This window comes from Scyliorhinus torazame, chromosome 22 (genome assembly GCF_047496885.1).
Source record: "Scyliorhinus torazame isolate Kashiwa2021f chromosome 22, sScyTor2.1, whole genome shotgun sequence".
Lineage (NCBI taxonomy): Eukaryota > Metazoa > Chordata > Chondrichthyes > Carcharhiniformes > Scyliorhinidae > Scyliorhinus > Scyliorhinus torazame.
The window spans coordinates 108732966-108750738 of record NC_092728.1 but is presented as its reverse complement, the minus strand read 5'-3'; the positions used below and the strand labels follow the sequence as shown (position 1 = coordinate 108750738).

Genomic DNA, 17773 nt, shown 5'->3' with positions numbered 1-17773 from the left:
GGAGCAAAAGGAAAATCAAAATTTGACATTTGACTGATAGAGGAATATTTGATTAGGTAGGTTTTAAAGCATTGTGTTAAAGGATGAGAGTGAGGTGAAGGGGTTAAGGAAGGGAATTGCTCAGCCGGTAATCATTTAAACATTTCAACATTGAGGCTGAAAAAATTTTGTTCAGAACTAAGGAATATGGAACAAAGTAAATGGAGTTAAGGTCCAGATCAGTCAGGGTCAAATGATAAAGTGGACATTGTGACATTATCATAAATGTGAGAACTGCAAGGGTTAATGAAATATCTAAATCTACCACTAGAGGGAGCTAGGTGTACAAGTATATAAGACATTGATGCGAAGCCTTGGGGGGAGGGATGTGAAGGAGATAGCTAGAGTACAGACTGAAGGAAAGATAGTGTGAGTGAGAGTAGATCACAGTTAATGTAATAGTGTAGAGATTAGTAGTAGATGAGTGTAGATTATATGTTAATTATCAACTGTGTATTATACAGGAGTAAGTGTCAAATCCAATTAAGTAGTGTTAATAAATGTATAGCTTTGTTCAATTTAAAAGCTATTTTGTGGTCTTTGTGATCACTACGCCAACCATCCTGGATTTAGCAATAAAAGGAACGCCACAGACATGTCTCGAGAGACTGGACTGCTCCTATTCCGATATTATTTGCTTCCTGTGGCCGCCCCTACCTGGGATTATTGCAGTGTCGCTGACGTACAGTAACACCTCCCCCACAACTCCGTGAGCAGCCGCTGAGCGCACTCCATCTAGACCAGGCCCCATGAACGACGCCAATCACACCCAGGTCCCCGAGAGACATGCAACTCCTTCTTAAACACCACTGATGGGGAAAAACAACATTGGCTGAAATCATTTCCCACTCAGTCAATTAGTAAGCAAAGGAACGGAGAGAATTGCATTTCTATAGTGCCGTTCTGACCCTCAGGGCATCCCAAAGTGATTCACAGCCAATAAAGTGCTATCAGCACGCAGAAACTGTGGCTACACGGGAAACCCAAAAGCCAAATTGCACACAGCAACGTCCCACAAACAGCTGTATCCTGATCATCAATTAATTTAGTGACATTGAGTGAGGGGTAAATAATGATGATGACACAGAGCAAATTCACCTTCCCTTCAAAATAATGCCACTGGATCTTTTAAATCCACCTGAGAAGGTGGGAGGGAAAAGGCAGCGCTCCCTCAGTACTGACCCTCTGACAGTGCGGCACTCCCTCAGTACTGACCCTCTGACAGTGCGGCACTCCCTCAGTACTGACCCTCTGACAGTGCGGCACAACCTCAGTACTGACCCTCTGACAGTGCGGCACTCCCTCAGTACTGACCCTCTGACAGTGCAGCGCTCCCTCAGTACTGACCCTCTGTCAGTGCAGCACTCCCTCAGTACTGACCCTCTGACAGTGCGTTGCTCCCTCAGTACTGACCCTCTGACAGTGCAGCACTCCCTCAGTACTGACCCTCTGACAGTGCAGCGCTCCCTCAGTACTGACCCTCTGACAGTGCAGCACTCCCTCAGTACTGACCTTCTGACAGTGCAGCACTCCCTCAGTACTGACCCTCTGACAGTGCGGCACAACCTCAGTACTGACCCTCTGACAGTGCAGCACTCCCTCAGTACTGACCCTCTGACAGTGCAGCACTCCCTCAGTACTGACCCTCTGACAGTGCAGCACTCCCTCAGTACTGACCCTCTGACAGTGCGTTGCTCCCTCAGTACTGACCCTCTGACAGTGCAGCACTCCCTCAGAACTGAACCTCTGACAGTGCGGCACTCCCTCAGAACTGACCCTCTGACAGTGCAGCACTCCCTCAGTACTGACCCTCTGACATTGCAGCACTCCCTCAGTACTGACCCTCTGACAGTGCAGCACTCCCTCTGTACTGACCCTCTGACAGTGCGGCACTCCCTCAGTACTGACCCTCTGACAGTGCGGCACTCCCTCAGTACTGGCCCTCTGACAGTGCAGCACCCCCTCAGTACTGACCCTCTGACAGTGCGGCACTCCCTCAGTACTGACCCTCTGACAGTGCGGCACTCCCTCAGTACTGACCCTCTGACAGTGCAGCACTCCCTCAGTACTGACCCTTTGACAGTGCGGCACTCCCTCAGTACTGACCCTCTGACAGTGCAGCACTCCCTCAGTACTGACCCTTTGACAGTGCAGCACTCCCTCAGTACTGACCCTTTGACAGTGCGGCACTCCCTCAGTACTGACCCTTTGACAGTGCGGCACTCCCTCAGTACTGACCCTCTGACAGTGCAGCACTGCCTCAGTACTGACCCTCTGACAGTGCGGCACTCCCTCAGTACTGACCCTCTGACAGTGCGGCACTCCCTCAGTACTGACCCTCTGACAGTGCAGCACTCCCTCAGTACTGACCCTTTGACAGTGCGGCACTCCCTCAGTACTGACCCTCTGACAGTGCAGCACTCCCTCAGTACTGACCCTTTGACAGTGCAGCACTCCCTCAGTACTGACCCTTTGACAGTGCGGCACTCCCTCAGTACTGACCCTTTGACAGTGCGGCACTCCCTCAGTACTGACCCTCTGACAGTGCAGCACTCCCTCAGTACTGACCCTTTGACAGTGCGGCACTCCCTCAGGATCCATTCTGGATTATGGGCTGCAGTGTCTGGAATGGCCTCTAACCCAGACGGTCTGTGTCAGAGATGCGAAAATTATCCACGGACAACCTTCATTGACTGTTAACATCCTAAATTTTACAAGCATTACTCCGTTACTGGTACCTTGTTCGGGCCGCATTCTGTGCCATCGAGCAGGGGAACCATCCAACGGGTGCAGGTGCTGAGGTCAGCTGGATCTGTGTGACATGATAGGACGTTGCACACATCCTGCACAGAAACAAAAGCTGTCAGTTCTTAGTGACGGCGCAGGACGTCACACTGATTGCAAAGTATAGAGTCATAGAACATACAGTGCAGCAGGAGGCCATTCGGCCCATCGGGTCTGCACTGACCCACTTAAGCCCTCACTTCCACCCTATCCCCAGAACCCAATAACCCCTCCTAACCTTTTTGGTCACTAAGGGCAATTTATTACGGCCAATCCACCTACCCTGCACGTCTTTGGACTGTGGGAGGAAACCGGAACATCCGGAGGAAACCCACGCAGACACGGGGAGAACGTTCAGACTCCGCACAGACAGTGACCCAGCGGGGAATCGAACCTGGGACCCTGGCGCTGTGAAGCCACAGTGCTATCCACTGTGCTATCGTGCTGCCCAGAGTGAGACATTACAAATCGGGGTGGATTTGTCACTTCACCAAGGTGTGGGACTGATACCAAGCTCTAAGCCGGCTGGTCAGCAAGACCTCTGGTGGTGTAATGTGGAGGGACGGCACGCAGGAGGTGGCTCCTGCTGGAGTACGTTGTTTTTTTGTCCCTTTTTTTCGTACCACGGAATGTTTAGTCTCGAAAACCCACAGAATTATTGTAATAAAGATCTTGTACCACTGAAATGCCCCAAAACGCCGAGAAAACGGTTGAGAGCAGAAGCTCATCAATGACGTCTGAGGCGACTCAAAGCTCATGGGCAGGTAAAATGGCGGAGTCAGTCTCTGGTGCTCCGCCCACTCCGCTCATGGCCGAGGTGCGTTCGAGTACCATGGCAAAGGAATTCTAAAAGCCTCAATGTATTGAGGACCTCAAGAAATCAATTGGGCCCCATTGGGGAAAACCAATCAGACCCTGGATGCCCAAGGAGCCATGGTCAAAGATATAGAAGTTGCCAAGTCAGGGCACAGCGATCGGATTGTCTCGTTGGAATCGGAGCTGTCTTTGGTGGTCAAAGTGAGAAAATCGTTGGGGGCCAAGAAAAATGACCTGGAAACTAAGTCCAAGAGACAGGATATTTGAATAATGGGGCTTCGGAGGGGATGTGCTCTCGAAATGTTCTTCTCTTCTTTCAGTGTCGCCCCATTTTCCTCCCCAAATCTTTTTCCGGTAAGGTCGACAAATTGATACCTTCCTTTATTGGGGCAGGTAAGACTCCCAGAATCCATCGTGCCCCAAAGAGACAGGCAGTCGGCCCGCCCCAATTTGTTGTTTTACTATTGGGCAGCCAATGTTCAGAAAATATTGTTGTGGTTTAGTGCTCCCAGATCCATATGGGGGACAAGGGGAAGCGAGCTCCTGTACTACCTCTAGTCTTCCTGCAGTAGTTACTGCACCGTTGCCTTTTTCCCCTGTTAGATTTTTAGCGAATCCAGTGGTAGTCTCCGCCCTGAGAATTTGGAAGCAATGTCGGCAGCGTTTCAAGCTCCTTTCCCTGTCCTCACTGGCTCCCATTTGCAACAATCACCTTTTCCCACCAGCTGGTTTGGACTCGACATTTAAGTTTTGGGAGGGGAAGGGTCTGGGGACGTTTGGGGACCTGTTCATGTGGGGGAAGTTTGCTAGTTTTAAAGAGTTTGCTGAAAAATTCCAACTGCCCAGTTCCAGTTTTTTGCAGGTATTTTCAAATTCGCGATTTTTCGTGCAAAGCTTTTTCCTCCTTTTTTTTGGTGCTACCTTCTTCTCTGATGAAGAAGATTCTGTCACTGGCTAGGCCTCAATGGGGGTCTATTTCGGACATATGTGGGCATATCCTTCCATTGGATTCTGCTCCGTTGAGTAGTGTGAGAATGAAATGAGAGAGTGAATTGGGTCCCATTCTTTCTGTGGAGGTGTGGAGTGAGGCCCTCCATGTCTTCATGGGCTTGGATGAGTCTGATTCACTTCAAGGTTTTGCACTTGGCCAGAGCAAGGATGAGTGTTTTTTTTCCCTGGGCTTGAGGATAAGTGTGAGTGTTATTCTGATGGGCTGGCAAACCATCCATATATGTTCTGGTCCTGTCCCAAGTTCATAGGCTTCTGGGCCTCTTTCTTCAACACCATGTTGGAGATACTCTGTGTGGACCTGGACCCATATTTACTGGTGGCCATATTTGGGGTGCCGGATTCACCGGTGGCTCAGCCTGGGTGAAGACGGGTGTCCTCGTTGATAGCCTGGAGGTGAATTCGGCTTGGGTGCCTCAGTTTGGCTGGGTGACCTGTCATTTCTGCATTTGGAGACGGTCAAGTTGACCATCAGGAGGTCAGTGGAGTGGTTCTGCCGAAGGTGGAAACCACTCATTTCCTTTTTGAAGGAGTTAGTCCCCGTCAGCTTTTAGAGGGTTTAGGTTAGTTTTTGTGTTCAAGTTAATTTTAAGGAGAGGCAGTGGCAGCATGGTATTGTCACTGGACTGGTAAACCAGAGGCCCAGAGTAACGCTCCGGGGACCCCGGTTCAAATCCCAGCACTGCAGATGGTGAAATTTGAATTCAATAAAAATCTGGAATTAAAATGATGACCAGGAAAACCATTGTCGATTGTTGCAAAACCCGTCTGGTTCACTAGTGACCTTTAGGGAAGGAAATCTGCCGTCCTTACCTGGTCTGGCCTGCATGTGACTCCAGACCCACAGCAATGTTTTTGACTCTTACAAATGCGCATGTCCCATAAACCAATAAAAAATATATTATGATAATTAGATTGTGTACGTTTTTGCCTGTTCATGTTTTCCTTTTCGATTGTGGGTTACTTTGATGAACATGAAAATTTTAAATAAACATATTTTTAAAAAGGCATGGTTAGCAGCATTTACCAAGTGCCAATCCAGACAGGTCAGATCTGGTTCCGAGACAGAGTACGGGGTGGGAGTGAGACTCTGTTATGCGTGGCGTCAGGGATGGGGTTGGGATTGACAAAACGAGTGGGGTTGGAGAAGTAGGAGAAATTCCTCTCATCTCCCGTCTGCTTCTGCTGCCTGTTGTCTACGCGAGAGCAGGTATTTTACACAATCGGTTGCGGTGATCTGGAATGCGCTGCCTGAAAAGATGGTAGAGATTTGTAGGGCAATGAGGAAATCGGAGGGAGTGGGCCTAATTGAATAGCTCTTTCAAAGAGCCAGCAGAAGAACAATGGGTCGAATGGCCTCCTCCTGCGGCTATCAGACTCTATAACCCAGGATTTCAGCTTTGGGCTAAAGCAGAGAGTGAGGCAGTGATCAGCTCCAGGCTCCACCTACGATGTCGGGTCTGCTGAAACTACAGACGGTGGCCTTGACTCCGAAAGCTCTCTTGCACTGATCGTCCGCCCCGTAGAAGAGGCCTGGTTTCTCCCCGGAGATACCAGACTCTGTCGCTGGCAGGTCATTCAAACACATCGCCCAGCTTGTGCTGCCAGAATAAACAGGAGAAAACGATTAATAATAACCAGACATCAACACAGCTATTGTAATGTCACAATAATAATTGATTTGCAATGAAGGACCGATAAAGGGTAGCCCCAGTTCCAACACAGGAAATGCAATGGTCAATTTACACACAGCAAGATCACACAAACAGGGGTGTGATTACCCACGGAGAAACTATTTTGGAGGGATGTTGGTTGAAGGGTAAATATTGATAAGGACTCTAGGGAGGGAGAAGAGTATATATGTGAGAGTCAGTGTGTGTGGAACCTGTACCCCAGTGAGAGTCAGTGTGTGTGGGACCCGCACCCCAGTGAGAGTCAGTGTGTGTGTGGAACCCGTACCCTAGTGAGAGTCAGTGTGTGGGACCCGTACCCCAGTGAAAGTCAGTGTGTGTGGGACCCGTACCCCAGTGAGTATAGTGTGTGTGGGACCCGTACCCCAGTGAGAGTCAGTGTGTGTGGGACCCGTACCCCAGTGAGAGTCAGTGTGTGTGGGACCCGTACCCCAGTGAGAGTCAGTGGGTGTGGGACCCGTACCCCAGTGAGAGTCAGTGTGTGTGGGACCCGTACCCCAGTGAGAGTCAGTGTGTGTGGGACCCGTACCCCAGTGAGAGTCAGTGTGTGTGGGATCTGTACCCCAGTGAGAATCAGTGTGTGTGGGACCCGTACCCCAGTGAGAGTCAGTGTGAGTGGGACCCGTACCCCAGTGAGAATCAGTGTGTGTGGGACCCGTATCCCTGTGAGAGTCAGTGTGTGTGGGACCCGTACCCCAGAGAGAGTCAGTTTGTGTGGAACACGTAACCCAGTGAGAGTCAGTGTGTGTGGGATCCGCACCCCAGTGAGAGTCAGTGTGTGTGGGACCCGTACCCCAGTGAGAGTCAGTGTGTGTGGGAACCGTACTCCAGTGAGAGTCAGTGTATGTGGGACCCGTACCCCAGTGAGAGTCAGTGTGTGTGGAACCCATACCCCAGTGAGAGACAGTGTGTGGGACCCGTACCCCAGTGAGAGTCAGTGTGTGTGGGACCCGTACCCCAGTGAGAGTCAGTGTGTGTGGGACCCGTACCCCAGTGAGAGTCAGTTTGTGTGGGAGCCGTACCCCAGTGAGACTCAGTGTGTGTGGGACCCGTACCCCAGTGAGAGTCAGTGTGTGTGGGACCCGTACCCCAGTGAGAGTCAGTGTGCGTGGGACCCGTACCCCAGTCAGAGTCAGTGTGTGTGGGACCCGTACCCCAGTGAGAGTCAGTGTGGATGTGGGACCCGTACCCCAGTGAGAGTCAGTGTGTGTGGGACCCGTACCCCACACTGACTCTCACTGGGGTACGGGTCCCACACACACTGACTCTCACTGGGGTACGGGTCCCACACACACTGACTCTTATTGGGGTACGGCTCACACACGCACTGACTCTCACTGGGGTACGGGTCCCACACACACTGATTCTCACTGGGGTACGGGACCCACACACACAGACTCTCACTGGGGTACGGGTCCCACACACACTGACTCTCACTGGGGTACGGGTTCCACACACACTGACTCTCACTGGGGTACGGGTCCCACACACACTGACTCTCACTGCGGTATGGGTCCCACACACTGACTCTCACTGGGGTAAAGGTCCCACACACAATGACTGTCACTGGGGTACGGGTCCCACACACACTGACTCTCACTGGGGTACGGGTCCCACACACACTGACTCTCACTGGGGTACGGGTCCCACACACACTAACTCTCACTGGGGTACGGGTCCCACACACACTGACTCTCACTGGGGTACGGGTCCCACACACTGACTCTCACTGGGGTAAAGGTCCCACACACAATGACTGTCACTGGGGTACGGGTCCCACACACACTGACTCTCACTGGGGTACGGGTCCCACACACACTGACTCTCACTGGGGTATGGGTCCCACACACACTGACTCTAACTGGGGTACGGCTCCCACACACACTGACTCTCACTGGTGTACGGCTCCCACACACACTGACTCTCACTGGGGTACGGGTCCCACACACACTGACTCTCACTGGGGTACGGGTCCCACACACACTGACTGTCATAGGGGTACGGGTCCCACACACACTGACTTTCACTGGGGTACGGGTCCCACACACACTGACTCTCACTGGGGTAAAGGTCCCACACACAATGACTGTCACTGGGGTACGGGTCCCACACACACTGACTCTCACTGGGGTACGGGTCCCACACACACTGACTCTCACTGGGGTATGGGTCCCACACACACTGACTCTAACTGGGGTACGGCTCCCACACACACTGACTCTCACTGGTGTACGGCTCCCACACACACTGACTTTCACTGGGGTACGGGTCCCACACACACTGACTCTCACTGGGGCACGGGTCCCACACACACTGACTCTCACTGGGGTTCGGGTCCCACACACACCGACTCTCACTGGGGTACGGGTCCCACACACACTGACTCTCACTGGGGTACGGGTCCCACACACACTAACTCTCACTGGGGTACGGGTCCCACACACACTGACTCTCACTGGGGTACGGGTCCCACACACACTGACTCTCACTGGGGTACGGGTCCCACACACACTGACTCTCACTGGGGTACGGGTCCCACACACACTGACTCTCACTGGGGTACGGGTCCCACACACACTGACTCTCACTGGGGTACGGGTCCCACACACACTGACTCTCACTGGGGTACGGGTCCCACACACACTGACTCTCACTGGGGTACGGGTCCCACACACACTGACTCTCACTGGGGTACGGGTCCCACACACATTGACTCTCACTGGGGTACGGGTCCCACACACACTGACTCTCACTGGGGTACGGGTCCCACACACACTGACTCTCACTGGGGTACGGGTCCCACACACACTGACTCTCACTGGGGTACGGGTCCCACACACACTGACTCTCACTGGGGTACGGGTCCCACACACACTGACTCTTACTGCGGTACGGGTCCCACACACACTGACTCTCACTGGGGTACGGGTCCCACACACACTGACTCTCACTGGGGTACGGGTCCCACACACACTGACTCTCACTGGGCTACGGGTCCCACACATACTGACTCTCACTGGGGTACGCGTCCCACACACACTGACTCTCACTGGGGTACGGGTCCCACACACACTGACTCTCACTGGGGTACGGGTCCCACACACACTGACTTTCACTGGGGTACGGGTCCCACACACACTGACTCTCACTGGGGTACGGGTCCCACACACACTGACTCTCACTGGGGTACGGGTCCCACACACACTGACTCTCACTGGGGTACGGGTCCCACACACACTGACTCTCACTGGGGTACGGGTCCCACACACACTGACTCTCACTAGGGTACTGGTCCCACACACACTGACTCTCACTGGGGTACGGGTCCCACACACACTGACTCTCACTGGGGTACGGGTCCCACACACACTGACTCTCACTGGGGTACGTGTCCCACACACACTGACTCTCACTGGGGTACGGGTCCCACACACACTGACTCTCACTGGGGTACGGGTCCCACACACACTGACTCTCACTGGGGTACGGGTCCCACACACACTGACTCTCACTGGGGTACGGGTCCCACACACACTGACTCTCACTGGGGTACGGGTCCCACACACACTGACTCTCACTGGGGTACGGGTCCCACACACACTGACTCTCACTGGGGTACGGGTCCCACACACACTGACTCTCACTGTGGTACGGGTCCCACACATACTGACTCTTACTGGGGTACGGGTCCCACACACACTGACTCTCACTGGGGTACGGGTCCCACACACACTGACTCTCACTGGGGTACGGGTCCCACACACACTGACTCTCACTGGGGTACGGGTCCCACGCACACTGACTCTCACTGGGGTACGGGTCCCACACACACTGACTCTCACTGGGGTACGGGTCCCACACACACTGACTCTCACTGGGGTACGGGTCCCACACACACTGACTCTCACTGGGGTACGGGTTCCACACACACTGACTCTCATTGGGGTATGGTTCCACACACACTGACTCTCACTGGGGTACGGGTCCCACACACACTGACTCTCACTGGGGTACGGCTCCCACACACACTGACTCTCACTGGTGTACGGCTCCCACACACACTGACTCTCACTGGGGTACGGGTCCCACACACACTGACTTTCACTGGGGTACGGGTCCCACACACACTGACTCTCACTGGGGTACGGGTCCCACACACACTGACTCTCACTGGGGTACGGGTCCCACACACACTGACTCTCACTGGGGTACGGGTCCCACACACACTGACTCTCACTGGGGTACGGGTCCCACACACACTGACTCTCACTAGGGTACTGGTCCCACACACACTGACTCTCACTGGGGTACGGGTCCCACACACACTGACTCTCACTGGGGTACGGGTCCCACACACACTGACTCTCACTGGGGTACGTGTCCCACACACACTGACTCTCACTGGGGTACGGGTCCCACACACACTGACTCTCACTGGGGTACGGGTCCCACACACACTGACTCTCACTGGGCTACGGGTCCCACACATACTGACTCTCACTGGGGTACGCGTCCCACACACACTGACTCTCACTGGGGTACGGGTCCCACACACACTGACTCTCACTGGGGTACGGGTCCCACACACACTGACTTTCACTGGGGTACGGGTCCCACACACACTGACTCTCACTGGGGTACGGGTCCCACACACACTGACTCTCACTGGGGTACGGGTCCCACACACACTGACTCTCACTGGGGTACGGGTCCCACACACACTGACTCTCACTGGGGTACGGGTCCCACACACACTGACTCTCACTAGGGTACTGGTCCCACACACACTGACTCTCACTGGGGTACGGGTCCCACACACACTGACTCTCACTGGGGTACGGGTCCCACACACACTGACTCTCACTGGGGTACGTGTCCCACACACACTGACTCTCACTGGGGTACGGGTCCCACACACACTGACTCTCACTGGGGTACGGGTCCCACACACACTGACTCTCACTGGGGTACGGGTCCCACACACACTGACTCTCACTGGGGTACGGGTCCCACACACACTGACTCTCACTGGGGTACGGGTCCCACACACACTGACTCTCACTGGGGTACGGGTCCCACACACACTGACTCTCACTGGGGTACGGGTCCCACACACACTGACTCTCACTGTGGTACGGGTCCCACACATACTGACTCTTACTGGGGTACGGGTCCCACACACACTGACTCTCACTGGGGTACGGGTCCCACACACACTGACTCTCACTGGGGTACGGGTCCCACACACACTGACTCTCACTGGGGTACGGGTCCCACGCACACTGACTCTCACTGGGGTACGGGTCCCACACACACTGACTCTCACTGGGGTACGGGTCCCACACACACTGACTCTCACTGGGGTACGGGTCCCACACACACTGACTCTCACTGGGGTACGGGTTCCACACACACTGACTCTCATTGGGGTATGGTTCCACACACACTGACTCTCACTGGGGTACGGGTCCCACACACACTGACTCTCACTGGGGTACGGCTCCCACACACACTGACTCTCACTGGTGTACGGCTCCCACACACACTGACTCTCACTGGGGTACGGGTCCCACACACACTGACTCTCACTGGGGTACGGGTCCCACACACACTGACTCTCACTGGGGTACGGGTCCCACACACACTGACTCTCACTGGGGTACGGGTCCCACACACACTGACTCTCACTGGGGTACGGGTCCCACACACATTGACTCTCACTGGGGTACGGGTCCCACACACACTGACTCTCACTGGGGTACGGGTCCCACACACACTGACTCTAACTGGGGTACGGGTCCCACACACACTGACTCTCACTGGGGTACAGGTCCCACACACACTGACTCTCACTGGGGAACGGGTCCCACACACACTGACTCTCACTGGGGTACGGGTTCCACACACACTGACTCTCACTGGGGTACGGGTCCCACACACACTGACTCTCACTGGGGTACGGGTCCCACACACACTGACTCTCACTGGCGTATGGGTCCCACACACACTGACTCTCACTGGGGTACGGGCCCCACACACACTGACTCTCACTGGGGTACGGGTCCCACACACACTGACTCTTACTGGGGTATGGGTCCCACACACACTGACTCTCACTGGGGTACGGGTCCCACACACACTGACTCTCACTGGGGTACGGGTCCACACACACTGACTCTCACTGGGCTACGGGTCCCACACACACTGACTCTCACTGGGGTACGCGTCCCACACACACTGACTCTCACTGGGGTACGGGTCCCACACACACTGACTCTCACTGGGGTACGGGTCCCACACACACTGACTCTCACTGGGGTACGGGTCCCACACACACTGACTCTCACTGGGGTACGGGTCCCACACACACTGACTCTCACTGGGGTACGGGTTCCACACACACTGACTCTCATTGGGGTATGGTTCCACACACACTGACTCTCACTGGGGTACGGGTCCCACACACACTGACTCTCACTGGGGTACGGCTCCCACACACACTGACTCTCACTGGTGTACGGCTCCCACACACACTGACTCTCACTGGGGTACGGGTCCCACACACACTGACTTTCACTGGGGTACGGGTCCCACACACACTGACTCTCACTGGGGTACGGGTCCCACACACACTGACTCTCACTGGGGTACGGGTCCCACACACACTGACTCTCACTGGGGTACGGGTCCCACACACACTGACTCTCACTGGGGTACGGGTCCCACACACACTGACTCTCACTAGGGTACTGGTCCCACACACACTGACTCTCACTGGGGTACGGGTCCCACACACACTGACTCTCACTGGGGTACGGGTCCCACACACACTGACTCTCACTGGGGTACGTGTCCCACACACACTGACTCTCACTGGGGTACGGGTCCCACACACACTGACTCTCACTGGGGTACGGGTCCCACACACACTGACTCTCACTGGGCTACGGGTCCCACACATACTGACTCTCACTGGGGTACGCGTCCCACACACACTGACTCTCACTGGGGTACGGGTCCCACACACACTGACTCTCACTGGGGTACGGGTCCCACACACACTGACTTTCACTGGGGTACGGGTCCCACACACACTGACTCTCACTGGGGTACGGGTCCCACACACACTGACTCTCACTGGGGTACGGGTCCCACACACACTGACTCTCACTGGGGTACGGGTCCCACACACACTGACTCTCACTGGGGTACGGGTCCCACACACACTGACTCTCACTAGGGTACTGGTCCCACACACACTGACTCTCACTGGGGTACGGGTCCCACACACACTGACTCTCACTGGGGTACGGGTCCCACACACACTGACTCTCACTGGGGTACGTGTCCCACACACACTGACTCTCACTGGGGTACGGGTCCCACACACACTGACTCTCACTGGGGTACGGGTCCCACACACACTGACTCTCACTGGGGTACGGGTCCCACACACACTGACTCTCACTGGGGTCCGGGTCCCACACACACTGACTCTCACTGGGGTACGGGTCCCACACACACTGACTCTCACTGGGGTACGGGTCCCACACACACTGACTCTCACTGGGGTACGGGTCCCACACACACTGACTCTCACTGTGGTACGGGTCCCACACATACTGACTCTTACTGGGGTACGGGTCCCACACACACTGACTCTCACTGGGGTACGGGTCCCACACACACTGACTCTCACTGGGGTACGGGTCCCACACACACTGACTCTCACTGGGGTACGGGTCCCACGCACACTGACTCTCACTGGGGTACGGGTCCCACACACACTGACTCTCACTGGGGTACGGGTCCCACACACACTGACTCTCACTGGGGTACGGGTCCCACACACACTGACTCTCACTGGGGTACGGGTTCCACACACACTGACTCTCATTGGGGTATGGTTCCACACACACTGACTCTCACTGGGGTACGGGTCCCACACACACTGACTCTCACTGGGGTACGGCTCCCACACACACTGACTCTCACTGGTGTACGGCTCCCACACACACTGACTCTCACTGGGGTACGGGTCCCACACACACTGACTCTCACTGGGGTACGGGTCCCACACACACTGACTCTCACTGGGGTACGGGTCCCACACACACTGACTCTCACTGGGGTACGGGTCCCACACACACTGACTCTCACTGGGGTACGGGTCCCACACACATTGACTCTCACTGGGGTACGGGTCCCACACACACTGACTCTCACTGGGGTACGGGTCCCACACACACTGACTCGAACTGGGGTACGGGTCCCACACACACTGACTCTCACTGGGGTACAGGTCCCACACACACTGACTCTCACTGGGGAACGGGTCCCACACACACTGACTCTCACTGGGGTACGGGTTCCACACACACTGACTCTCACTGGGGTACGGGTCCCACACACACTGACTCTCACTGGGGTACGGGTCCCACACACACTGACTCTCACTGGCGTATGGGTCCCACACACACTGACTCTCACTGGGGTACGGGCCCCACACACACTGACTCTCACTGGGGTACGGGTCCCACACACACTGACTCTTACTGGGGTATGGGTCCCACACACACTGACTCTCACTGGGGTACGGGTCCCACACACACTGACTCTCACTGGGGTACGGGTCCACACACACTGACTCTCACTGGGCTACGGGTCCCACACACACTGACTCTCACTGGGGTACGCGTCCCACACACACTGACTCTCACTGGGGTACGGGTCCCACACACACTGACTCTCACTGGGGTACGGGTCCCACACACACTGACTCTCACTGGGGTACGGGTCCCACACACACTGACTCTCACTGGGGTACGGGTCCCACACACACTGACTCTCACTGGGGTACGGGTCCCACACACACTGACTCTCACTGGGGTACGGGTCCCACACACACTGACTCTCACTGGGGTACGGGTCCCACACACACTGACTCTCACTGGGGTACGGGTCCCACACACACTGACTCTCACTGGGGTACTGGTCCCACACACACTGACTCTCACTGGGGTACGGGTCCCACACACACTGACTCTCACTGGGGTACGGTTCCCACACACACTGACTCTCACTGGGGTACGGGTCCCACACACACTGACTCTCACTGGGGTACGGGTCCCACACACACTGACTATCACTGGGGTACGGGTCCCACACACACTGACTCTCACTGGGGTACGGGTCCCACACACACTGACTCTGACTGGGGTACGGGTCCCACACACACTGACTCTCACTGGGGTACGGGTCCCACACACACTGACTCTCACTGGGGTACGGGTCCCACACACACTGACTCTCACTGGGGTACGGGTCCCACACACACTGACTCTCACTGGGGTACGGGTCCCACACACACTGACTCTCACTGGGGTACGGGTCCCACACACACTGACTCTCACTGGGGTACGGGTCCCACACACACTGACTCTCACTGGGGTACGGGTCCCACACACACTGACTCTCACTGGGGTACGGGTCCCACACACACTGACTCTCACTGGGGTACGGGTCCCACACACACTGACTCTCACTGGGGTACGGGTCCCACACACACTGACTCTCACTGGGGTACGGGTCCCACACACACTGACTCTCATTGGGGTACGGGTCCCACACACACTGACTCTCATTGGGGTATGGTTCCACACACACTGACTCTCACTGGGGTACGGGTCCCACACACACTGACTCTCACTGGGGTACGGCTCCCACACACACTGACTCTCACTGGTGTACGGCTCCCACACACACTGACTCTCACTGGGGTACGGGTCCCACACACACTGACTCTCACTGGGGTACGGGTCCCACACACACTGACTCTCACTGGGGTACGGGTCCCACACACACTGACTCTCACTGGGGTACGGGTCCCACACACACTGACTCTCACTGGGGTACGGGTCCCACACACACTGACTCTCACTGGGGTACGCGTCCCACACACACTGACTCTCACTGGGGTACGGGTCCCACACACACTGACTCTCACTGGGGTACGGGTCCCACACACACTGACTCTCACTGGGGTACGGGTCCCACACACACTGACTCTCACTGGGGTTCGGGTCCCACACACACTGACTCTCACTGGGGTACGGGTCCCACACACACTGACTCTCACTGGGGTACGGGTCCCACACACACTGACTCTCACTGGGGTACGGGTCCCACACACACTGACTCTCACTGGGGTACGGGTCTCACACACACTGACTCTCACTGGGGTACGGGTCCCACACACACTGACTCTCACTGGGGTACGGGTCCCACACACACTGACTCTCACTGGGGTACGGGTCCCTCACACACTGACTCTCACTGGGGTACGGGTCCCACACACACTGACTCTCACTGGGGTACGGGTCCCACACACACTGACTCTCACTGGGGTACGGGTCCCACACACACTGACTCTCACTGGGGTACGGGTCCCACACACACTGACTCTCACTGGGGTACGGGTCCCACACACACTGACTCTCACTGGGGTACGGGTCCCACACACACTGACTCTCACTGGGGTACGGGTCCCACACACACTGACTCTCACTGGGGTATGGTTCCACACACACTGACTCTCACTGGGGTACGGGTCCCACACACACTGACTCTCACTGGGGTACGGGTCCCACACACACTGACTCTCACTGGGACATGGGTCCCACACACACTGACTCTCACTGGGGTACGGGTCCCACACACACTGACTCTCACTGGGGTACGGGTCCCACACACACTGACTCTCACTGGGGTACGGGTCCCACACACACTGACTCTCACTGGGGTACGGGTCCCACACACACTGACTCTCACTGGGGTATTCAGATGAAGAATATCTGGATGTCTGGTGGAAACACTGAGAAAACATTCTGGTAAATTATGTTTGGAGGGAATGACACGAAATGCCCTCCTCGACAGGATGATATAGCCAATGAGGATCTGAAGACACACACTGCCTGAACACGCCTCACTAACCAGTGAAGCCACTTATAGTGGCGTAAAGACCAAGCTGAGTTCTGGTTGGAGGGAGTGTTACCTGAGGAACTTCACAAATTGCTCCCGACTGCACCTCGACCAGGTGAGATCCGCGCCAATGTAGCCACCCTCTGCTGCCATGATGTGTGTGTTGTCAAGGCAGTCGTTTTCTGACCCATCGTGGCGGATGCCAAAACTACCAAAAATGTTAAAGAATTTGTGTTACCAGGGTAACGATGGCAGTAAGCCTAACCCCAAATATAAAATAACTGAGATCAGCAAAATGGTGGACACACTCAACTGGTGACACAGCATCTGAGGCAAGAGTAAGAACCAGATGTGTTCCCCCCAGATTCCTGCTTCTGCTGACATTTTAATTTTCTCCGAGAAAGTCGACGAACGGTTGCCCCCTCCGGGAGAACCCTAACATTGACCCTCTTAAA

The 17773-nt window shown here is 55.3% G+C and overlaps 1 protein-coding gene across 1 annotated transcript in view; it reads right to left on the bottom strand.

The window, feature by feature from the left end:
- adamts13 (ADAM metallopeptidase with thrombospondin type 1 motif, 13) overlaps positions 1-17773 on the bottom strand; it is a 124809-nt gene that overhangs the window by 83990 nt on the left and 23046 nt on the right. Inside the window, exons 9-12 of the mRNA XM_072488911.1 lie at positions 17392-17526; positions 6098-6248; positions 2778-2882; positions 697-848 (exon numbers count right to left, since the gene is read on the bottom strand). Of these exons, the coding sequence (XP_072345012.1) occupies positions 697-848; positions 2778-2882; positions 6098-6248; positions 17392-17526 (543 nt within the window). The remainder of the gene's footprint in view (positions 1-696; positions 849-2777; positions 2883-6097; positions 6249-17391; positions 17527-17773) is intronic.